The sequence below is a fragment of the Zootoca vivipara genome, chromosome 8 (genome assembly GCF_963506605.1).
Source record: "Zootoca vivipara chromosome 8, rZooViv1.1, whole genome shotgun sequence".
Taxonomy (NCBI): Eukaryota; Metazoa; Chordata; class Lepidosauria; order Squamata; family Lacertidae; genus Zootoca; species Zootoca vivipara.
In genome coordinates this window covers 44,463,425-44,487,077 of record NC_083283.1, presented here as the reverse complement: position 1 = coordinate 44,487,077, position 23,653 = coordinate 44,463,425, and the positions used below count along the sequence as shown (strand labels likewise).

General features: G+C 43.3%; 2 protein-coding genes across 10 annotated transcripts in view; one reads left to right on the top strand and one right to left on the bottom strand.

Moving 5' to 3' along the window:
- The first annotated feature begins 50 nt into the window (after positions 1–50).
- On the top strand, positions 51–23,422 carry CABYR (calcium binding tyrosine phosphorylation regulated). Of its 4 annotated transcripts, none has more exons than XM_035125132.2 (6): positions 51–2,473; positions 3,737–3,919; positions 4,109–4,162; positions 6,340–7,551; positions 9,576–9,716; positions 22,023–23,422. In XM_035125132.2, exons 2-5 carry the CDS (start codon positions 3,772–3,774, stop codon positions 9,707–9,709), a joined length of 1,548 nt encoding a protein of 515 aa, XP_034981023.1. In that variant the 5' UTR covers positions 51–2,473; positions 3,737–3,771; the 3' UTR covers positions 9,710–9,716; positions 22,023–23,422. The 4 variants fall into 4 exon arrangements, with proteins under 4 accessions (XP_034981023.1, XP_034981024.1, XP_060133860.1 ...); XM_035125133.2 differs by having other exon boundaries at positions 51–2,861; XM_060277877.1 differs by having other exon boundaries at positions 51–3,919; positions 6,340–6,645; positions 9,084–9,716.
- OSBPL1A (oxysterol binding protein like 1A) overlaps positions 17,411–23,653 on the bottom strand; it is a 68,846-nt gene continuing 62,603 nt past the window's right edge. For 5 of the 6 annotated variants that reach the window (XM_035125123.2, XM_035125126.2, XM_035125129.2 and 2 more), the window contains exons 28-29: positions 20,428–20,451; positions 17,411–17,669 (exon numbers count right to left, since the gene is read on the bottom strand). In XM_035125123.2, the coding sequence (XP_034981014.2) occupies positions 17,567–17,669; positions 20,428–20,451 (127 nt within the window). In that variant the 3' untranslated portion in view covers positions 17,411–17,566. The remainder of the gene's footprint in view (positions 17,670–20,427; positions 20,452–23,653) is intronic. The other variant, XM_035125124.2, reaches the window with a different exon arrangement.

The following is a 23,653-nucleotide window of genomic DNA, read 5'->3' as shown; positions in this document are numbered from 1 at the left end:
ACCTGCATAGATTACATCAGTGGCTTAGCCAGGAGGGTTGCTTGATCAAACAAATGTGAAAGGGACAGTTGTTGCACAGCAAATAACAGCAGAGTTAATGCAATAGAGGAGTAATTAAATTGAACAAACTGTGGAAATCAAAATAAAGTTTATATTGAGAATTTTTTTGGATAGTCTAGCTGAGAGGAAATGGAGCGTGCTGGGCTTATGATATGATACAATAATATTTATGAATGAAATTGTACAATTTCGCGTCCCTCACTTGTGAACCATTGCATTGAAAACTGGTTCCCTTCTTTTTCTATTGGGGTGCCAAGACTGCCACATTTAGACTGGAAGCTTTGTCGCAATAAGTCACACTCACAATAATTCATTCGGCATAACTTGGATAAATTTTTCATGGTATGAACTGGCCATGATTTACATTTGTAAGGGATTTTCCTCTAGATTAAGTTGCTTGGAGGCCTTGGAGTTTGTTTGTCTTTTTTCCAGTTTGTTTTGTGAGCTGAATTGTGCCACAGGTTGATCTGTGTTGTGCAAGTGGGTGAATGGTCTTTGTGTGCTGGGTTAAGTTTAGATGGTCTTCAATCTCTTCCAATGTAATGGTTGCATAAGACCCATTAGACTTATGCACAATGTTCGCTACTTCAGTTTGAGAATTTTTCAAAAATCACTTTGTTTAGGTATTCAAGGTTGTGGTCATCTCAGTTGTATACAGTTTAATCCGTAGTACAGACCTGCAGATAGTTCAGTGCTTTCAAGCCTTAGCTCAAACATAAGATAGGGAAATGCCTGAATAGATCCCAGCATTTTGAGAGAGAAAATGGCATTAAAAAAGGAAACAAAATGCACTTGTATTAATTACCTAAGTGTATTGAATAATTCAAAACCTACAAATTTCTACTTCTGCATGTGCAGGCTTTGAAAACCTTTATCTGCCTATACTCAATTGCTTACTCACTTGACGACTAGCTTTGCCAGGAGTCCACCTGCATTCACTCCCACACTTGTCTTTTACATTCCCCTAAAGTCCCAAGTTACAGAGAATTGGTCCATAATGTTCAAAATCAGAAAATACATGACAACAAAAATCAGAACACTGTGAAGCCTCAAAAGGTTACATGAACTCCCCAGTGGAGATATGCGCCTGCTGTGTTTCAGGGTCTCTTCACATACTGTACTTTATTTTCAGGTGCACACAGAAGTCAATGTAGCAAATAAATGTTTGGAAAGCACATGCATCATATATATAGAAGCAGATGCCAACAGTCCTCTGTTGACTTGCATGCAACTCGTTAATTTGTTACTGTGTTGTGGCCATTGGAAGGCGCTCAAGCAGTGAAACAAAATTCTACAGATTTAAGGGAGCTAGGAGAGAACTCCTTAATGCTGAATAGCTGAGATTTTCAGCATTATATAGCATTTCTTGACAAGTTGCAAGTGGATTTGAAAAGTCAAACATTTAAGAGACGTGTCTTTTGTACAGCACTCATTTTCACATGCCTCTTGTGTGTTGTCAATTTGTATGTATGCAGGCATCCATTTTGTTGCTGCTTATTTATAAAGCACCTGCAAACTACTGGGAGGAGAGAGGTATGTGTCTTCATGAGTGTGGAATCTAACATTTGACAGCGGTACGAAAATACATTTTATAGGGGTGGGAGAAGCATTTGTTATGGATTGTAAACAATCTTTTCAGACAAAACAATTTTTTAAAAAACCTTGCCTTCTGCTCTCTATTTTATCATCAGAGGAACCCTGTAAGGTGGGTGAGGCTAAGATGCAGTGCTTTGCCCTAACTTAAGGCCCACTAGTGAGTGAATTTCATGCCTGAGTGGGGATTTGAACCCTAGGCACTATGCCACACCGTCTCCAATTGCCAATATAACTTGAATTTAAATGTGGGAAATTGCCTTTTGCCAGCACGAGGTTGTCCTCTTGTTGAACAACAGAGGCTTAATATGAGCTTTCCCCACTCGCCTCCCTCAGGTAAACGAGGGAGTTTCACTGGTCAGTTTCACCTAGGAATGCAAACAGGGAGGGGCATATTAATTCCTCTACATTAGATAACTCGTCACGTGTGAAGCTACTGGCGGGTTTTTTATTGTAATAATGACACACGCTTATGTAACGGCCGTGTAATAACTGCAGCTGGACCCCTGACGCCCTAACCGCCTTCGCGCCTGTTTCAGTGAGGCGCGCGCTCATCCCAGGTTGGCCGCGCTGAGGGGTGTCGCGCGTATATCTATAGCAGGCCTGGCGAACGTCAGGGCCGACCTCCCCGCCCTTCCCTTAGCGCTGGTCTAACTCGGCCTTTGTGACCTCACAAATGCGTGCGCTCTAGCCCCGCCCACGAGGAGCATCTCGATATAAAAGGTCCGCCGGTCTCCTTCGCCGCTCCAGAGGAGGCTCCGGCAAGGGGCGAGGAGGGAGCTTTGGCGCAGCCGACTAACGAATTATTTTTTAAAGAAAGGTCGGGCCGCTTTGTGGTTTGGCTGAGCGAGGGAGCCCCCGTGTGGCTGATGAGGAGAGCGAGCGGGTTGGATGGGGAGCAAACAAGGAGCCGAGCGAGGGGCGGCTTCCTGCCTGCAGGGTTGCGAAGCCGGGCGGGGGGCGTACAGGGAAGGGCGTCGGAGTCCGGGCTCGAGGTCTCCGGAGCTGCGCCCTACTTCTTTCAGTTGTGGTTACTCCCCCCACGGGGAAGACTCCCAGCACATTCCTCTGCAGCATAACTAAACGATTTGTGTCTTAAACACTAACAAACGTTATTATGGCATAAACTTCGTGGACCACTTTGTCCACTTCATCAGATGCATATATGTATGTGCGTTTATTTAGGTTTGAGTGGCAATAAAATACAGGTATGGTGATAAGGATGTACTTAACTGTTTTGTGAATGTGCATAATTAATACTTTCTGCATTTTATTTCCCTTGCTGACCTCATTTTTTACACCCCCACCCCCCAAAAAATTCCCATATGTGTCCTGTAACTCGGTACTGTATAACCTGATAGAACCTTATGCACCTGATAGAATCTTATTCCATATTAAATTTGTTAATCTGTAAGGCATCATAAGAGTCTCTGGACATTTTTCACCTGTTGCTATTTACAGGTGTGATTCAAGTGCATACCTGCAAATTCAGGTGGTGCTTTTTGTGATTCCAATACCTTGGAAGGTGAGGTGTGTAACCTTTCCCACAAACGTGCAAACAAATCAATAGGAATGCTCAGTAAATGGGCTTGGAAGCAACTTTTGTTGTTTTTGCTGCAGAAGTCTAACACCTTGAAATGCTATCTTGTATTGATGTTTGTTAGCTGCCTTGGGAGGGTTTACCCTAATAGGCAGAATATAAATGCACGAAATGACATCATTCTACTGCTACCCTTGGGGGGGGGGTGCAAGTAGTTAGCAGTGTGAATAGTTCAAGAAGGGAGGTGTGGATTGCAGCCTTAACATGGCTTCCCTTCCAAAAATTCCCATAAGAGGTTTACACATGCTAAACTTCCTCATTACCATAGCTGCCAAGTTTTCCCTTTTCTCACGAGGAAGCCTTTTCAGCAAAAGGGAATTTCCCTTTAAAAAAGGGAGAACTTGGCAGCTATGTCATTACTGTCCACTAGAGGCCCTGAAAAATCACTGTGAGTGATACCTTCCATGTGGGTTATGGGTAGAAAGTGGTTGTGTTTGTAGAAAACACCAGTTTCTCTTTTCATCCAGTTTCTTTTCCTTACAGTTGTGAAATTGCAGTATTGTCTTCAAGTGGCAACAATGCATACCACAAAGCCCAGGATGGTGGTTCCTTATGGCCTCAAAACTCTACTTGAGGGAGTGAGCAGAGCAGTTCTGAAAGCCAGTCCCACTAACATTAATGAATTTGCTGCTGTGTATTTCAGGGAACTGATACTTTTCCGAGAAGGTTTGCTTTGCTTCTTTCTTTTTTTAAGTTAAATACAAGTTTATAGAGCAATTCAGTGACATTTTGGACTAACAGTACTGCCGCAATGGCTCCAATTTGTAAATTGTCAGCAAACCACCCCCTTAAGCCTTTGTAAAATCTGATATCCTGAATTAAAATTAATTGGCTTTTCCCACCTTTTCTTTCCAGAACACCCTAATTTAGACATTAAAGACCTGGTGAGAGAGTTTCATATGACTAGAGGTAAGACATTAGCAGCAAAGCAATAGTTCTTGGGGCAAGAACTAGCACAGGCAGATGCATGCCATACATTTAAAGCACAGCCAACACACAGTTAAAGCACATGACTTCCCCCAAAGAATCCTGAGAGTGATAGTTTGTTAAGGGTCCTGGGAACTGTAGGTTGGGGGGGGGACTACAGTTCCTGAAATTCTTTGGGGAAAGCAGTCTGCTTTAAGTGTGCATTGAATGCACTTTATGGTGTGGATCATTCCTGCCCCCCCCCTCTCTTTTTAAAAGAAATACAGTGCAGCCACTGAGGGTGCGATTTGAAGTGGAAGCTTGGCATGGGGGGAAAGGAGCTCTCCTCCTCGTCCCATTTTCCAACTGAAACTCACCCCATACAAGAAAATGCAGCTTGGGAAGGGTGCTTTTCACCCTGGAAAATGGCACCAGGAAAATTAAATAAGAAACCCTCCTTTCTTCAATGTTACCGAATTAAACACAAAATGTGTCAAATGGAGCAAAACATTGTTAACCTTTTAATTGCAGTAAAAATTGTCCGTCCTTGTGTTTCCATGTGGCGCCTGCCCTGTGGAACGCCCTCCCATCAGATGTCAAAAGGAAAACAGCTACCAGATTTTTAGAAGACATCTGAAGGCAGCCCTGTTTAGGGAGGCTTTTAATGTTTAAGAAATTAGTGTATTTTAATGTTTCTGTTGGAAGCCGCCCAGAGTGGCTGGGGAAACCCAGCCAGATGGGCGGGGTATAAATAAATTATTATTATTATTATTTATTTATTTATTTATTTATTTATTTTAGCGCATGTGTTTTTAAATCACTAGGAATTGTAAGCTGCTAGGCTTAGATTCAGGGACTGTGGAACTTGTGGCCTTCCAGAGGTTGTTTTGATACAACCCCCACCAGCCTCCGTCAACATGGCCAACAGTCAAGGATGGTGGGAGTTCTAGCCCAGCAACATCAGAAGGCCCCACAGCTTCCTCATCCCTGGTAGAAAGTTGACTTGTATTTTTGTGGAAAATATGCAACAAATAAGTAGCTGCAGGTTGGGGAAGTTTATTCATGCAGTCACAAAATACCCTGTCCCCAAATATGTTCCTGATCTATGTTGTAAGGCAGAGGTGGTCAGAAGGTAGATCTCTTGAGTGATTCACAGCAGATCCATGAGGATTCTGATGCCCAGTTGTTTAACAATAGCAACAACGAAAAGGTCTCCCCTGCTTTCTAAATTAGGCTGCTGAGTGGATGCGAGAGGAAAACAAGGAGTGAATAGTGCACATGCAACTTGCCCAATGGGGGCAAGCCTCCTCATAGGGGGGCAGGCTCCTCATAGTGGCTATTTAGGGTTACTCGGCCTTGAGGTCAGGTCAGGTCCATAAGGCCCATGTCCACTATTTGGTAATAGTCCAGAAGCAGATAAATTGTTCGAAGTAGAAAGGATCCACTTATGATTTGTAGGAACCTGGAGTTTATAGAAAGTGGTGCTCAGCAGACACCTTCCATAAAGAACACAGCTGCCTAATACTGAATCAGGCCAGTATCTACCTCAGTATTGTTGATATTTGACTAGCGGCAACTTCCCAGAGTTTTGAATAGAGGTCTTTCTCAGTCCTGCCTGGCAGCATTGGGGAGCAAACAGCAGACCTTGTATATGTATTTGTTCATTAAAAGAAAAATAACTTCAAATGAGAATTAAATAAAAAATAGCAAAGCGGTTTGCAACAATTATATCTGTACAATTGAAACCACATTAAAAAATAAAAATCACAGATCATGAGCTAACTATTACAGGAAGAGGTTTTAAAAAATACTTGCTCTGTCACTGAGCTGTAACCCCTCTCCAAAGGAATGGTTTTATGGAAAGGGATTAATGTTGTCTAGGTCATTATGACATTTCCTGTTCAGCATTTAAAGTATAAAGTGAAAGTATTTTAAAAAGCCAGCCTTGAAATGACAAGTGGACACTATTTGACAGTTGAACGTATGGAACAACCTCAGCATTTCACAAGCTCCATGTTAGCCGTTCATTGAGTCTCCCAGCAATTAATAAATAAGTGTTAAGCTTTTCAAAATGGACTTGGAAGTTGGTGGTTTTAAGTAACTGCAAGTTGGTGGCAGAGAGAGAGAGCGTGCGCTTTAAGGAGAAAGCTGTTTAACCTTACTTCCTGTTCATCCTGCAGTGGAATGCTGGGCAGAAGGGACAGCAGGAGCGACGCAGGGGCCCCGCAAAAGGGCTGATGTGGGAGATGCATATAGGCCAGAGGCGGACACGACAGCTCCGATGAGCGATGAACCGAAACGGAAGGAGAAATCGACTGACACAGAAGAGGACCAAATAAGTGAAGAACCACGTCGTGAACAGTCCACCAAGACAACCCAGTACCCATCGACCGTGGACGAATTTGTAGACAGGGCTGGGGACGAAAAGGGAGCTGGGCTCGCCTACGTCCCGGCCGATCCAGCCCAGCTGGCATCCCAGATGCTAGGTAAAGTTGAACCTGTTTCTTCCGAAGCTGAACTGAAGGACGTGGCGGTCTCAGTGCAGACACTCCCTACCTCATCTCACAGTGTAGAGAATCTTGCTGCTTCAGCTGCAGAGGCCCCACCACCTACCACTGCACCCGCACCGGAACCTGCCACTGCCCCATTGGAAGCAGCGCCTGCCCCCGCAGAAGAGGAAGTGCCTGCCCCCGCAGAACCAGAACCTGCCCCTGCAGAACCAGAGCCTGCCCCCGCAGAACCAGAGCCTGCCCCCGCAGAACCAGAGCCTGCCCCCGCAGAACCAGAGCCTGCCCCTGCGGAAGCAGAGCCTGCTGCGCCTGCAGAAGCAGAAGCAGAGCCTGCTGCCCCTGCAGAAGCAGAAGCAGAAGCAGAACCTGCTGCCCCTGTAGCTTCTGTACACTCTATCAGGGCTGGGTCCGCCACTCAGAGTCACACCTCCGCTGCTGGGGAGGTAGTTACCTCAGGCAGTCAGGCTGAGCAGCCACCTGCTGACGTAGCAGATCCAGATTCCTCAGACCCCTTGCTGGAAGAACAGCCGCCCCCGCCACCACCACCACCTCCTCCTCCTGATAAAGACCCATTGCGGGCTGAATCTTGTTCAAGTGAAATTGAGCTCACATCAGACATACAGCTCACCCCCATGTGTGATGATGATCCCAATGCTGGTGGAGAGCCCCAACCACCACCGTATGTAGAGCAGTTTCCGCAGCAGATAGTAATTCCTTTCGTAGACACTGTAGCATGTCTCTTTAATCCGCTGATGGCTTCGCAGAATGCAGGTCAGTTTGCTAGTATTCTAGATCCATCTGCAGATGATGCAGAATGTGACCATGACAGGATGGATACTGCAGAGGAACTGAGTTCAGCTGATCCAGGTTTTATTATGTCAGGTAAGAAAGTCAAGATATTTCTGAAAGCTGCCTATTCCATGTTGTAGTGATATTATTGCTCCGTAATCAACAGATGGCTCCATCTCCTCAAATGCACTTGCGCCCATAGCTCAGCTGATACTGAGGTCACACCCACGCTGTACAGTAAAAGCACATGGCTCCCCCCCCCACAAAGCATACTGGGAACTGCAGTTTACCTCTCACAGAGCCCCCAGCACCCTTAAACTACAATTCCCAGGACTTTGTGGGGGAAGCCATGTGCTTCAAATGAATGGTGTGGTTGTGACCCCAAAGGCCTTGTGCTGGTACGGTGCCTTGAGGACTGGAGCTTAAATTATTTAAATGCAAGTATCTATGGCAGTGCAATGCTGAGATAAGTGATTGGTCACTTTTGCTTTTAGGGAGTTACAGAGCCCACAGCACCTAACTGGAATGTGCATGTCTGGAATTTTTGCCTCTGTTTTTTTTCCAGGTGCATGATTGATTGTGAGTAGGCCCCAAAACGTACCTTGCATGAGTGCCAGCTGCCCCAGTTTTCTGCTCAAGTCTTGTATCATTTCCTGCAAGCAGACTGGGCAGGAGCAGGATGACACTCAGTGGGGAATTAGGCCATTGCCTTTTGGCCCTTCTTTAAACCATGATTAGCCCCTCTCACAATAGACTATGCACCTTGAATCAAAATTACACACATGCTCACAGCGGTTAACAAAAAGTGAAGTGGGTGACTGTGGCTTCAGGTTGTGTTTTTTTTAAAAAACAAACAAGTATTGAGATGTTCAGCCATGGCACTGCTTAGGTTTTTGCATTTAAAAGAAATGGTGGTGGTTGCCTGGGCTGTCCCATTAGGTCTGGTCTTCTCCAGATTGTTGACAGAGAGGGGACTAATCGCTTCTTGCTGAGAACTGCAGATCTTGCTGCAGCTGGAGGATTGGCTTCCCATGGCGACACCATTTCCTCTCGTTCTCTGCTCTCCCTCCGTGAGAAGTGTGTAGCCCACTCCTGTTCTCAAGCTGGAGAAGCTCTCCTAGCACCTTTCCCATGGCCTTGGTGTGCCCTGCGATGGCACACTATTCCCTAGAGTCACTTCCCATTAGAGAGGTGTAGGTAGGTAAGGTCTGGAAGCATCTTACAGAAGAGAGAATGCCGAAGGGGAGGGGTTAGAGGAACACAAAGGGTTGGCATGGCTGGACAGGACTTGTGGTCGAGGAGACACTTTCAACCCATGATCTTTGGGTCACCCATACGAAAACAGTATCCTTACAACCAACAGAAGTACCTAATGACAAAAATTGCCCCCCAAAGTTGTGAATCTGGATTTATTTCAAAAATTATGAGAACTGGTTCTTCTGCTGTTCTCCATTTCAGCCATGCCAAGGTCCTCCCTTTTGCCTTCAGGAATTCTCTCCTCTCTGTAACATCCTTTCTTTGTGGCATAAAGTTGTGGGTAAGGCTATGCAATGTGACTGCAGTTCGTACATCCTACTAGATGGTCTTTCATGCCAGCAAATTTTCTTTAAATTTTTATTTTATAGCCATGGCAACAAGCGAACCAGGACAACCACCACCATATTCTAATGTGTGGACTCTCTATTGTCTAACTGATATGCATCAACAAGGTCGCAAGTCACCACCACCCCTTCCACCTGTTGGAACTGGTGCTCCTGTTCCCCAGGCAACCCTATTCATATCTAGTGGTAAGGACCAGCCGCAGTATCTACAGCCGCAGATGCTACAACAAGGCCAACCACCACAAGTGTCCTCTCCAACTTATGTGATGATGGAAGAAGGGAAGAAGGGAAATGCACCACCTTTCATTTTAGTGGGCTCTTCTGTTCAGAATAAACAGGACTGGAAACCCATCCCTGGCCATGCTGTCCTTGCACAGCAGGATACTGGCGGGACTGTGAGGAGGTTCGCTACGATACCCGTACCAGTTGCCAGGGCAGCAGATCCGAAAATGGCCAATCCCAATTTTAACTCTGCACAGGATAGCGGCAGGCCTCCAACTCCAGTTTTTCTTTCAGTTGCCATACCACTGGAAGATGTGATGAATGGGAAGAAGGGCTCAGGAGCTGGGGATAAAGCACCCTTTGCAGGCAGCTATGGTATAGCAGGAGAGATCACATTTACTACTGCCTCTATGCGCAGGACAGAATAGCAAAAGGGTAAGTAGATCAGTTCACTTTGTTTATTTTTTTAATGGTTGTTTGTTTGTTTGTTTGTTTGGTTGGTTGGTTGTAGAGATGTATTCTGTAGTGGGCTACATTTCTAATATGCTGCAGCCATTCTGGGATCAGAAAGTTTTGTTCCAAGGTTGCAAACCAGGGTGGGGGGGATTCCCTAACCCCACATTTATTTTATGCATTTCCCTCTAGAGAAGAAGCTGTACCATTTTCATATTGGGAGCAGTGAAAAATAAATAGTAGACAAGTGGTTTGTTTTTTAAGGGTTGTGAGCTGCTGAAAATGGGACACTAAAATAATGATTGAATTTTCTGCACATACCTCAGTTGGCAATGACCATAAGCTTTCAACTTGGAACTCAAATCCTGATTTCAATGGAATGTATTCCCAGGTGATGGCTCTGATGCAAAAGTTTGTGCTTGGCTTCTGTTTTTTATGAAACTTAAATTCTGTTCTTTGACTGTTTGGCAGAAAAGTTAAAAGTTTGGAAATGGAATACCCTCCACCTTGCCCCGCAATTCATTGGTAGGACTTTTGTATTCAGAAAAGGACTTGATGCAGGTGTAAAGAAACCTTTGGCCCTCCAGATGTTGCTGAACTACAACTCCCACCAGCCTCAGCAAGCATTGCCTGGGACGATGGGACTTGTAGTTCATGGAGAGAGGGTAAGTGTGTAGTGAGCTTAGTGCATAGAGAGGGTAATGGCACATGGAGCACTGTTGTGCGCATCTGTTCCCTGCCCAGTTATGCGCATGGGACCCTGTTTCCAAGGACATAGTGCTCTGAGCTGTATGAGGGTGCTGGTGCCATTCACATCTTAATTGGTTTGGTGAGTGTGTCCCTTTTTCAGAGATGCAAGTGTTGTTCATAGAACGTTTAAAAAATACTCAACAAATGACTGAAGGAATATTGGTGATTTCCTTTGGAATGTGCATTCGGCCAGTTTCTGAGAAATGGGTTTGAAACTTGTGAGCCCTCGCTGAATCTGTCATTTGCTTTCTTTTTCCTTCATGTGCAGAGACTAAGGTTCACAGAATTCTTCCTGCAAGTTTTCTACATTGCAGAATTAATGAAGAGCTATCTTTAAAATAGAGGGTGGCATTCAACTAAGTTTTACTCAGAGTAGATCCTTTGAAATTAATGAACATCACTAAATTGGGCCCATTCATTTGAATAAGTCTGAGTAAAACTTAGTTGGACGCCACTCATGTTACAGCTGCTATTGCATGTGAAAGATAAAAGTAGTTTTGTTCTGGTTTTTGTTGTTGAACTGAAAGTATGGAATAGGTTGCGGGTTTTCTAGAGATTTGCTGAGACATCCAGATCAGTTCCGTTCTTTTTTCAACAATCCATGAAATGCTGTCTTTGTTACTTCTGAAAATCCTTTGCTTTTGATGCTTTAGAACTGCTGCTCTGTGTTAAGGTGACAACAACAGTGTCAGCCTGATTGTGGAACAGATGTCCAGTTCTGACACGGGCCTTACCCATCCACTCCCACCCCTACTCCTCACATGACGTTGGATGTTGTCTAGTGTATTGTTTAAAAGGACGCATGTCATGGTGTTGAGGGCCAATTACTCAGTGTATCAGGGTGTATGAGAATAGCCAAACGGGGAGGGGGAGATAGTAGACCTAAATAAATTCGGGGGTTTATCAAAGTGCTGGTGTTGTAAAATTGCAGTGATTAGGAAACAGTAGATCAGTTCCTACAAACAATGGTGTAAATGGGTCAAATGCAACTTTGTTGGCAACAGATGAGGCCAGCTTAAGTCACAAGGAGCTCAAGAGCTGCTGATGGCTTGGTGGTGTCATTCTAGCCTGGTGTACTTGCCTTGTTGTACTTAAAACAGTTTTGCAATAGTTACAGTTCTCATCTTCATGAGCTGACCAAATAGAGATAGCATAGCCTACAAAGGGTGGGTGGGTGTAATTTGGTGCTAGCAGGAAATTAAACCATGAATAGATGTGACCTACAAAGATGGGCATAAAGAAAACATACTTTTGGGAGTAGTTTCCAGTAACATAGGTCACAAACACACTAGACATTTAAAGCACATGATTTCCCCCAAAGAATCTGGAGAACTGTAGACTTACAATTCCCAATACCCTTAACAAACTACAGTTCCCAAGGTTCTCTTGGGGAAGCCATGTGGTTTAAATCTGCCTTACATGTACTTTCCATATATAGCGTGGATGTGATGAGAGCTGACAGCTGCATCAGTACAAGGCAGAAAGCCAGGCCAGTATTAAAAATATAGCAGGTAAAATATTTGTAAAAGTGTGCGGTGGTGGCAGGTTTCTGCTAAGGAGAATTTTACATTTGGAAGAGTGAGGGTAGACCACATGACTTGCAGGCAGAATGTCCACAGTTCATTCCCTGGCACCTCCAGCTTGGGTTGTCTAAGAAACCCTGGCAAGCTCCTGACAGTGCAGACCAGGTTGGTGGGGGGGGGGGGCGTGCGGAGAAGGTAGGTTGGGCTCTACTGGTAGATCTACAGTTGTTTGACAATGGGAACAACAAAATTCATCTCCCTGATGAAATTAGGAAAAGCCGAAGGGAGGAGGGGGACAGGGTCACTAGGAGTGGATTTTTGTGTAGGACAGCAATTCAATGCCTGAGCTTGGAATTTTGTATTTCAATGCCTATTTTCTCATGTCATTCACATACAAATGTATGTCAGGGGCAGGCAGGGCTAAAAGCATGGTCCTGTTCTGCAGCCATCACAATTATGTCCCACCTGTAAGTAACACGTGAACAGGGTTAAGGCATCTTTTAAAACACCTTGTAGCTTCTACAGACTTGATGCATTCCCACCTTTGGTGTAGACAGTAACAGTTTAGCTGCACCAAAATTGTACATAAACATCCATTTCCTTTAATGTAGTAGTTGGGAGGTGGAGGACAAATTTCAGGCTCATAGCCTGGCTAAAAGCTTGGATGGGGTGGGGGTGGACAACACAAAAGTAGATAGTGGTACACATTAATGTTTTACTTGTATTCATTAAGGCTATATAAATGATGGTGATAATGATCATTACTTCTGTTTTTTGCACAGGCTCTGCAGTAATGATAGGCCAGCTTAGAGGGGAACTATTTCTGGGGTTGCCAGAACACAGCATCCTCCTTCTGCCTTTCCCTCTGTTCTCCACCTCTTTTTTTCATCCTTCCTTTATCTCTCAACCCCACTTCTTTCCAACCACCATACTTTCCCAATGTGTTCTCAGGTCCTCCAACCAAAAAATGTACTCTCCCTTCCACCTCCCCAATAACTACGTGTATTTACACAATTTTAAATTTCTCCCTCTAAGCGAGACCTGACTGTCTGATCTCTGTAAGCAACTTCAGAAACTTTTTAGGCTATAGAGATGCTAAAATGCACCGTTTTCCTGTCAGTTGTATAGTATTACAGAATAAAAACCTTCATGTGACAGAACAGTGGGATTTGTTAAGATTCTTGAAGCACTGGGTTGTATTCACAGGCTAACAAAAAAGCAAAAACTTGATTCAAGAAACTAGTCAGAAAAGAGCAATTCTTTCTTTAAAATGGAGTAGGGATCAGATTATATGAAAAGACTTTTCATAGAAGAGCAGGACCATTCCAAAGCCCATCTAATCCAGCATCCCTGGATTCCCCCCCCCCATGGAAACCAGGTGCAAAATGAAGCCCACAAGCGGAGTTTGAGGCCAATAATGCTTTTCTCTTAGTCTCCATCAGCCTATTCAGAGACAGACTGCCTCTGAACCTGGTGAAAGAAAGATGATCTCAGTTGATAGCTATATGAAACATCCAGTTTAGAGGCAGGCTACCTCTTGAGTAAGCTGGCATTGTGGAAAGGGTTTTTAGTCTCAAATCCTGCACCTTCAAAAGTGTGTGTTAGCCAGTGACCAACACTGCATGATGAGCTGTGTGAAGAAGTCATTTGTAAGAATCACAAAAACTTATGAATTAATTTATTTTGAAAATCTATAAGAAAGTGTGATTCTGTGTCTACTCAGAAGTAAGTCCAAATAAATCCAATGGGACTTACTCCCAGGTATGGCTGTAGCCTTAATTTCCTATTTGCTACGTATAGTTCAGAAGAGGTTAGGAAGATACACTGCCTTTGCTTCCTGTTCCCATTTGGGTGGCAGAACAATGACATCTGTGAAAATCAGGTCTCTCTCCCTACCTGTGTGGCCCTTCTGGTTGGCACTGGTTGCAATGTTTCAGCTGGAAACAGGGAGCACCAAACTATTGTAATTGGAATTATTTATCCTGGCCCCCTACACTTGTGCACAACTGGTTGTACTTTAAAAAACAGAGTTAATATAATCTGTCATGGCAGATAGATAGGATTGTGAATCAGTTACACAAAGGAAATAATTCTGAAGTTGGGGAGACTAACATCAACATGGGCTTACTAAATCTCTGCCTCTCTCCAAGCAGCCCTTGCATGTCAACAAATGCCTCCAGAATTTGCTCTTCTCTGCTCCCCCATAACCTCATTTTCATCCCACATGTATTTGCCATACTGGCTATCTGTAGGTCTATAGAGTCTGGTCCCAGAATACATATCTCTCTAGATCTACTACCCTTGGGGTTAAAGATCTGTGGAGGTGGTCCTGCTTCTGATGACCCAAGACACGGCATTCTCTGCTACTGTGCCCCACTTGTGGAACTCCCTTCTGCTAGAAATAAGATAGTCCTCTGTTTTAACCACTTTTTCATCACTCAGTGAATATGCTATTTTGCTTTTGTAGTGGGGTGGAGCTGAGATCCATTATGTTTGTCATGACCGTGTTTGATTGTAGATTGCTGCAGAATGTTTTTAATGCATATGTGATGAAAGCAAACATACAGCTCAGGGTGGGGGTGTTTTTAATGCATATGTGATGAAAGCAAACATACAGCTCAGGGTGGGGGTGCTACAGGTTAGCCACCCCCTTAAGAGGATTGGAAATGAGTTGCAGAGTCATGGTGCCCTCCCTATGCTCTTGCATGCTGCTGCTTTTTCAAGGTTCTGGTTCAGCACCAGTCGGTTTGCTGTGACACCTGAATCAGCAAAACATTGTTCGCACACGGCCTCAAAAATGAAATTGGAAACCTACTTCAAACTGTAGTTTCCAATTTCTTGCTGCAAGGACGGCCACAGAGCACATGCTTTGCTGGTTATAATTCGGATGCTCAAACCACTGATTTCTCTAGTTAAAAGAACTTGGTTTGTAGGGCTAGGAACGACCTCTGGCTGAGATTGTTTGAGAGTTGCTGTCAGGTTAGAATGCACTGAGTTAAAGAGTCCTTATACCTTTCTGCAAGAGAATGCGGGGTAGAGCATTTGCGCCAATGTTTTGCTATACTGTACTGCCATGAAGAAAAATGCTAAATTCACTGAGTTAACCTTTTTCCCTCCCAGATTGAGAAGAGGTGCTGTTCAACATTTCACCCCAGAATGGAAACCTGCATCTTTAATTAGAAATTGATTAACTAATACACACAATAAAGCAATGCAAGTGCTCTTATCTTAAGACTGTTTTTTTAAAAAAAACATTGGTATTTAGTTTTAAGACTAGTAATCAAGGAGTAGTGAACTAAAATCAGGACACTTTCCTCATTTTGACCTTTGTTCTATTTGAGAAGTTTAAAATGGACTGCTAGGGAAAGAAAATCAAAACGAACGTTACCTTTACTGCTATACAGTTCAGGACAATATTCCCTTCCCAGTAAGATGTTACGCTACTTGGAAGGACCTTAGTCAGAAATCTTATGACTGGGTAATTGACAAAATAGAATGTCATGTCCAGGAAATACAGAATGAGGGCATGGAGATAACATGCAACTGCAAAATGAAAACAGGCTCTCATATAAAAATCTTGTTTTGTCTCATCCATTGGTTTTTCCATCCCAAGGTGGAAATTAGGAAGCCTCCACCCACAATTTTTGAGTGGCTGTAGTAGCAGGACATTAATTGTGGTCATTCTGGCAATTCTGAGGGCTCGAGAGAGAGGCAGACCAAGCTCTTATTTCAGGTTGGACTTTGGATATATAGAGAAGCAGCAGTACTTACTGCTCCTTTGAAGTTCTAAAGCCCATACTTAAGAAAGATGCTAATTATTTCCCTCACTCTAAGTTCCCTGGTATGGCAGAAGACTTTACGAAAGTTTAGGGGGCCCCTTTCTCCTGCCCAACAAAAAGTGTCCTTTCCCACCTCAAAATTGTACAATACAGTGGTACCTTGGGTTACAAACACTTCGGATTACAGACTTCGCTAACCTGGAAGTAGTATCTCGGGTTAAGAACTTTACCTCAGGATGAGAACAGAAATCGCGCGGCGCAGCGGCAGTGGGAGGGCCCCATTAGCTAAAGTGGTACCTCAGGTTAAGAATGGTTTCAGGTTAAGAACCGACCTCCGGAATGAATTAAGTTCGTAACCAGAGGTACCACTGTATGTGAAGCAAGCCTCTGCTGTATGGTAGACAACCTGGGGCAGTAAGAGAGTTGTGGGTTGCCATTGGCCCTCCAAATAGGCCCCCATTTGGACTAACATGCTCTCATTGTGGTGGGAAGATAGGACTTCCATGAAATTGCTGAATTTGGTAAAATAAATGAGATTAGTTATCCTATCTTAACTATTCAACCACCACTATGCTTTAGGGTGAACTGATTCAGTAAACATTTTGAAAACCTTAAAAAAGCCACCCTTTCCTGGTTTGATACCCCACCTCCCTTAATGCAATAAAGAAATTCTGGCCATGAGGCAGTTTAAAGTCTTTATTAATAGCAATTAAATTATTCAGTTAACACTATACTTCCAAACAGCAATTAAATTATACAAGAGCAGCAAGCCCTCTGGAATTTATGTACTCAGTTTTATACAAATATATAATCCCATAAAGTTTAATGTACCCCAAACAAAGGGGTAAATCTGCTGTGTACAGTAGTTTCAGAGCTGCCTTGCTGGCTTTGAAATGTGCACAACTTCCTTTGAGAGTTTGCTTCTGACAGCAAATACCCAGATACATTTGAAATATCCATGCTGTTGCCTAGGACCAGTTCCTCCCACCTCTGATAGTGCTGAGCACATCTTAGTGCATTGCAGATTTTAAAAAAATACTTCACCTTAGTTAAATTAAACTTTTAAAGATTTAAATGGCTCTTAATTCCATAAAGATTTGAGCATAGTGATAAAAGTTATAAGAGCAAATTCAAAACACTGCACTAAACATGGAATAGACATTTCTGAGTATTTTATACCAGTTAATCCTACTTAGTATCTGGAGATGAATGGGAAGGGCAGGCTGGTGCAGAGAGAGTAACATTTTGAGGCTAATAATCGATAATCCAGTATTTTATGAAGTAATGGAACGTCACTTTCAGAAAGTTGAGTAATTCTTCTCAAGAGTGGCATGCCCTTCCCTGCCTCCAAGCCATGGCAGTATTGCATTTCCCGAGTGTGCTTTTGATATTTGTTTCATAAGAGGCTTCACATTTCTATTATGTGAGCAGATTATCACTGACCAAAGAGAAAGACAGAAAACCTAAAGGGTTTCTATTTTCTATTTGACCTGGGTGGGACGGAACATGAGTTGCACTGTTTTCTTCAGCAAATATAGGTAGTGCTCTTTCTCCCTGTAATGGATGTGGTGTATGCATATTATACATGGTTTAATATAGGGGAGTGTACAAAAACTCCTCCCAATAATCTTGTGCTACCATAATTGCTGCAGAAGCTGCTGAATATAGTACATTCAATTAAAATTCAGGGTTGTTTTTTTTCTAACAGTACAGGAACAAAGGAAAACACTGAAAACTGATTAAGACTTGTTTGTGTTAGTCTCGGACTTCCCAATGCAGTTTAATAAATATCAGGCAAGCTGAAATAGTTTCTGTCCCAGTAGTTCCCAGAGTAAAGCCAGTCATGTCCACTGGTGTAGGGATTCAGCCCTTGATGGAACCACCTGAAAAGGAGGGAGAAAAGTCACATGCTTTTGAACAGAGTAATATTCCAGTCAATGTATGTTTGAGCTGCCATATATATTCTGGAAACAATGGAAGTTCAATACAATTATCTTCCTCGCTATCTACTTGAGCCACTGTTTCCCCTGCTTACTACATTTTGATCCGACCGAGAGAAAGGGAAAATTATATTTATCGTTCAGTGAGAAACACAATTAGGAGGCAACTGTGCTGTGGCCTCATTTCGGGGAGTATTTTGTTCGTTCCTTTCAGGGAGGGAGCTCTCAGCCAGAAGACTGTACAGTGGTGCCTCGCTAGACGAATGCCCTGCTAGATGAAAATTTCACATAACGAAAGGATTTTCTGATCGGAGGTTGCCTCGCTATACGACGAGGTTTTCTATGGCCACCGCTTCGTCTTGCGAAGCGTGGCCATAAAAACCTCCGATCAGAAAATCAGGGCATTCATCTAGCGAAAGGGGAACCAGCTGTAGCAAGGAAAGAAGGCAAAGGAAGATCAGCTGAGAGGCGCTAACAGCTGTCACTGCATCTCAGCTGATCTTCCTTTGCCTTCTTTCCCTGCTGCAGCTGGTTCCCCTTTGTGTTCTGCTGGTCTCTGCCCCGGCAGAGACCAGCGGAACACAAAGAGGAACTAGTGGGGGAGGAACTAGGTGTCCGTCCGCTTGCCTTCGCCGAGGAGGCGCTTTCTCGGGGAAGGCAAGCGGGCGGGCTACGTGTCCCCTGCTTGCCATCACTGAGAAAGGCGGACGCCTTCTCGGGGAAGGCAAGCGCCCTACGATCCCCGCTGTGTGTCGGGCGGGATGGGGGGGAAGCGCAGGATCTTTCCTGTCTTCCCCCATCCCGCCTGTCACACAGGCGGGATATCAAGCCCTCTAAGATCCCCTCTGTGTGTCGGGCGGGATGGGGGGGGAAGCGCAGGATCTTTCAAGCCCCCTACGATCCCCGCTGTGTCAGGCTTGCCCGGGGAAGCAGGCAGGGAGATGGCAACATTGCCGTCTCCCTGCCTGCTTCCCCCAGCCGTAGCGCATCGGGGGACAGAGCCGAAGATCGGTGGGCGCTGTTTGCCGGGGTTGACAAGCCCCACAAGCAGCGCCAGCCGATCTTCGTGTGACAGGTGGTGGGGAAGGCAGGCAGGCAAGAGAGCAAGCGCCTGCCTGCCTTCCCCGCCACCAGTCCCCCGGAGCCCATAGGAACGCATTGATTAAGTTTCAATGCGTTCCTATGGGAAACCGGGACTCGCTAGACAAAAAATTCATTTCATGAATTGACCCATGGAACGAATTAATTTCGTCTAGCGAGGCACCACTGTAGTGGGCCGGCCAGCTTTCCCTCCTTCCTCTCAGCCTTCCTTTCCACTCCCATGCACCTGCTCAGAGGGCGTGGAGACAACAGGCTCATGTCAGGACACATGACAACTGGCTAATTATGTGATCCTGGAAGCTAGTCCTCTTTTTGCAGGTTAGTTACATGCATATCAGTCCAACTTTCAAAATTTAACAACTAGCAAATTTAATTGAAGCAATCACCCAAAACAGCCCTAGAAAGAGAGGTGAGCTTCAGTTTCTTATCTCACTGTGAAAAGGGTTAAAAATAAAAAAATCAGCCACTGCTTTTTTTAACAAACCAAAAAACAGAGGAGTCCATTATGAAAAATGGAAGGTGACATGGCAGCAAAGTAAACTACCAGAAATCATGCTACTAGATAGGAGGTAGGTAGCATTGTTGCTACAACACTCTAGCCATCTTGCAATTGTCCTTCATCAATGGCTCAGTTTAGTGTAGAAAGACAATACATAAGCCCGTTTATGAAGCAAAGAACAAGTGCTGGGACCAAGTGTTCCTCCCACCTCCTTGTGTGCTAGCACTCCCATTTATTCCTGGCTTGTACTAAGGCACAGTTCTGCTGCTGGAACACAAGCGAGACTGGCATAATACAAGCCAAGAAGGAAACAATGCACATCAGGGGAGTTGCATGGCAGGAACACGTCTTAAAGCTGGAAAAGACTGTCCAAACTGGTCCAATAAGCATTAGGGTGCTATGAATAGACAGAAGTGAGTATGTACATACGGCAAATAATCCAATATAAATTGTTGGGTACATTTACTATTCTACCGCACCTTGTGCAAACTGAGTTTATATGATCATTTTAACAGGGAAGAAAAGTCGATACTGAGTTTTAACACTTATTATCCCTCCTCTGGTGAAGAATTACTGTATATACAACCCCACATCCATGCTTTGAAGGTTAGGTTTTGATTGTACTTCACAAAATTTGACAAATTGGATGTATTAAAAAGAATCTGACAGGTAAGGAGAGAATCATCATATGGAGATTAAAATTCTTTCCATGATGGTATAAACTCACCCTTAAGCTACCAAACAATCTTAAAAATTATGATACTGGAAAAGAATATATGCCTCTGCCTTTCCTTCCCAGGTACATCTTAAGAAACCCTGGACATTAACATTCAAGGTCTATTTAAATATTAAGCATCAGGTTTACCAGAACTGCTAAGAATAACGCCTCCCCACTCCACTTGCCCCATAAATAAATAAAAAACCCAAAATCAGAATAGTCAATTTGGGTAAGTTGGAAAACTGACAGAATTCTATCAAGAGGACCAAATTCTTATTTCGAGTATCACTAATTTATAGGAACTGGAAACAATTATAAGCCTTAAAACTCAAAGCCAAGCATGTTAGGAAAGCAAGCAAAAAAAGTATCGGAAAAGATCAAACCTGGGTCCCTGGGCCACTGGCTGACTTTTAAAAAGAGACAAAACATAATGCAACTTACAGCAACAATAAGACATTTGAATGAGCAAACCATGAAGGAAAGTGTAGAGTCTAGTGTCTGTTGGCAGCTAGCTCATGTCTCCTACTTTGCATAAGTAATTTTATGAAGGCAACATTTGGAAGTTTGTGTAAAAGCTATTATGCACAGACTGCTCAGTAGCTTCTGACCGAAGAATACTCAATGGAGCCAGAGGAAGTCTGGAGCCAGAGGAAACTTTCAGAAGCTTCTAAAGTTTTAATTCCTAACTTACAGCTTTGTTTGTTCTCAGTATAGAGGTACTTGATTTCTCAATAGAAACCATGTCCGGCAGCAACAGGACAAAAAGTATCTGGGAAAAGGTTCCTGATGATGAATATTCAAATTGGCAGCTGAGCTTGAAGGAAAGCGTCAGTTTCTCATTCCTTAAACCTACGTTCCTGGGACTCAAAACCAGCATGAGGAAGTGTGCAGGCTCCACCTTCCCCCTTGCAGGAGGGACCAATGGCATCTGACTTTCTGTGGTTGCAGCAGAGCCTTTCCCAGTCTGCTGTCCTCCATTGATTGGGTTCCAACTCCAGTGTGGAGTCAGCCCCAACCGGGATGGGAATTTTCAAACCACAGCAAGATACCTCCCAGAAGAATCTGCACTGCACATAACAGTTTTCACCAGAGTACCCAAGCATTATGGCAAGTTATCACACGGGGTGCAATTTCTAGCAATTCTCTGCATAATGTTTGTAGCATATGGTAGGCATTTAGGAACACTGAGCAATTCCATGTAAAAAATACAACTTCTGCAGAAATAAATGCATAATTCAAAGTGTAAAGCATAATATAGCATGTTATCTGTCTTTCTCTTTACAAGGAGTTCACTGTGATAATAGTATAATATACAGGAGTCACAGTCCACCATTCACTCTGTTCACATTCTCTGTTCACAGTTAAAACATTGGACTAGAATTCTAAAAGGGCATTTGTTTTTATTTAAACAACAACAACCTCTCAATCTCCCTGCTAAAAATGTAGAGTGGGGCAATGAAAAGGAATAATCCCAGCAACGGGGAAAAACACTTCCATTGGGAATTCACTCTGTCCCTGTTCACACCAACGCACTTGGCTCTTTACCGGGGATAATAAAAGTAGCCCAGAACACAGTCAAGCATTCATGTCCCATTAAAATCAACAATGTATCATTGTCCTAGCTACCCACTGACTTACTTGTCCCATTCTGATTTTTACTACGTACTGACCAATGCAGTAGAAAGTTTGCATTTCTGAAACAGATATGATTTGATGCACTGCCCTATTCAGGGGCTGGAAGACCTCGCTGGTGCCTTCTGCGAGAAAGGTAAGGTCTGGGAGGTAGTTTGACTCATTTAGAAAATTAGTACTTTGCCATGTGGCAGGCCTTCTTTCCCACACTGACTACTGATGTGCCTTAAAGCAGCTTGTATTGCAAAACCTCACCCTTATCTTGCATTAAACATGCAATTTCACATTTTATTTTTACAAGCCAGAAACCTTTGTGACTCGTAACTTCAGCTGTTTTGTTTTTCAGAAGCAATTCATCCCATCACATTCTTTGCACAATAGACCTGGGTTATTTGGGTTCATTGACCTGTTTGCAAAGCAACTGAAACATCCTGCTGAATTTAATTATACTGAAGAAACAGCAACAGTACCTAAAATAATTAAACTGATTTTAAATATGGACATGAATCTGAACCAAGAGTTGAATGTTTTCATAAATTGGGCTATCGAGCCTCTTAGCCTGCCTGATATATACAGTACTTTCTTCTTTTAGGAAAACTTTTTTCATCCTGGAGTTTCCAATGCAATTAGATGAACTCGTATTGAAGTGTTTTGTTTTTATCCCTAATTAGCAGTCTTTAAATCTTCCAATTATGAGATTTCTGGCTGAACTATTTTTTGGGGGGGGGGGGGAATACAGCCACTGGAGCAACTGAATATCTAATGTTCTACCATTAGAAAGCACAAAATTGTATCACTTTTTAATATTGACACTATCTGTCCTATCAGTATAACATCTGTGTAAAAGGACCAGAATGTGAGGTGTAAGCTGCCAAAATTTCAAATGAAACCTAATAAAAAGAACAACAGTTCAAAAATATTCTTTCGAGTCATTTCTCCAGTTTTAGAAAGTGTTGCTTACTGGCAAATAATAATAATAAAAGGTATTTTAAAGTCCTATTTTGGGAGACTGAAATGGCTTCACAACCATTGCTGTTATTTGTGAATATAATGTGCTGTACACTCAGTATTTTCTACCATTATGAAAGAAACACACAATGAATATTAAATGTGGCAAAGAAACAGTCTATTTGACATATTACTGCATTCTGTATTTAGCATCAAAATCACCTTGTTTGGACTGTGTATACAAGAGTGTGTGCCTGCTTCCTTCAAGTTGGTATAATGTTGCATGTACTTTACAAGCACAATAAAGTTCAAGATGTTTTTATGATCAGAAGTCGTTTAAATGCCTTTTTAAGAATGGGAGTGTAGGCTGCATGTCACAAGGTAGCTCTGCAGCCCTATCATTCAACTTTCCCTGAGACACATTTCAAAACCAACTTAAATTGCAAGGATGATAAAAAAAACCCTCAACACTAGGCTGCCTATGTATGTATGTTCACTCAGATGCATGCATGTTCATAGGCAATGCATGCCTTTTACAATAAGGAATGCAGACCTCATGTTTTCATGGAATATGGGTGGAAGTATTACATGTGTACTGTGTTTGCTCGAGGTATGCATCTATTGAAGACTCATGTGGAAAAGCACACCAATTAGTACCGAGACTTAAGAATTGCACAAAAAACACAAACCCACCCTGAGCTTGAAGCTACTTCACAAGTTCAAAATGCAGACTCGTTGCATTTATTGGATATGAATTCCAAATTTTAAACTTCAAGACAGAATTGTACCAAAATTCTATTCTATCAGACTGTAAAATCTTCACAACTGTAATCCCACTCCTGTCCCAGAATCATTTAACTTGCTTGGGATACAACAAAGTATTCAAAAGGAGAGTTTCCAAGTCTGCCTACCCTTACTGTTTTCAATCAAAAACTGCTGGAGAGAAACGGGAGGTCAAAAGTACCCTTCTTTCTCAATTCCCCTGGGACCAGCTAGAAATTACTTCTGAGTCCCCACTGGTGGCCTAAA

What these genes read in the sequence shown, in the direction of transcription:
- CABYR (XM_035125132.2), top strand. Translation starts at nt 3,772, where the DNA reads ATGCATACCACAAAGCCCAGGATGGTGGTTCCTTATGGCCTCAAAACT. An exon ending in AGAGTTTCATATGACTAGAG is followed by an intron (nt 4,163 to 6,339) that starts GTAAGACATTAG and finishes TTCATCCTGCAG; the next exon opens with TGGAATGCTGGGCAGAAGGG. An exon ending in TCCAGGTTTTATTATGTCAG is followed by an intron (nt 7,552 to 9,575) that starts GTAAGAAAGTCA and finishes TTTTTCTTTCAG; the next exon opens with TTGCCATACCACTGGAAGAT.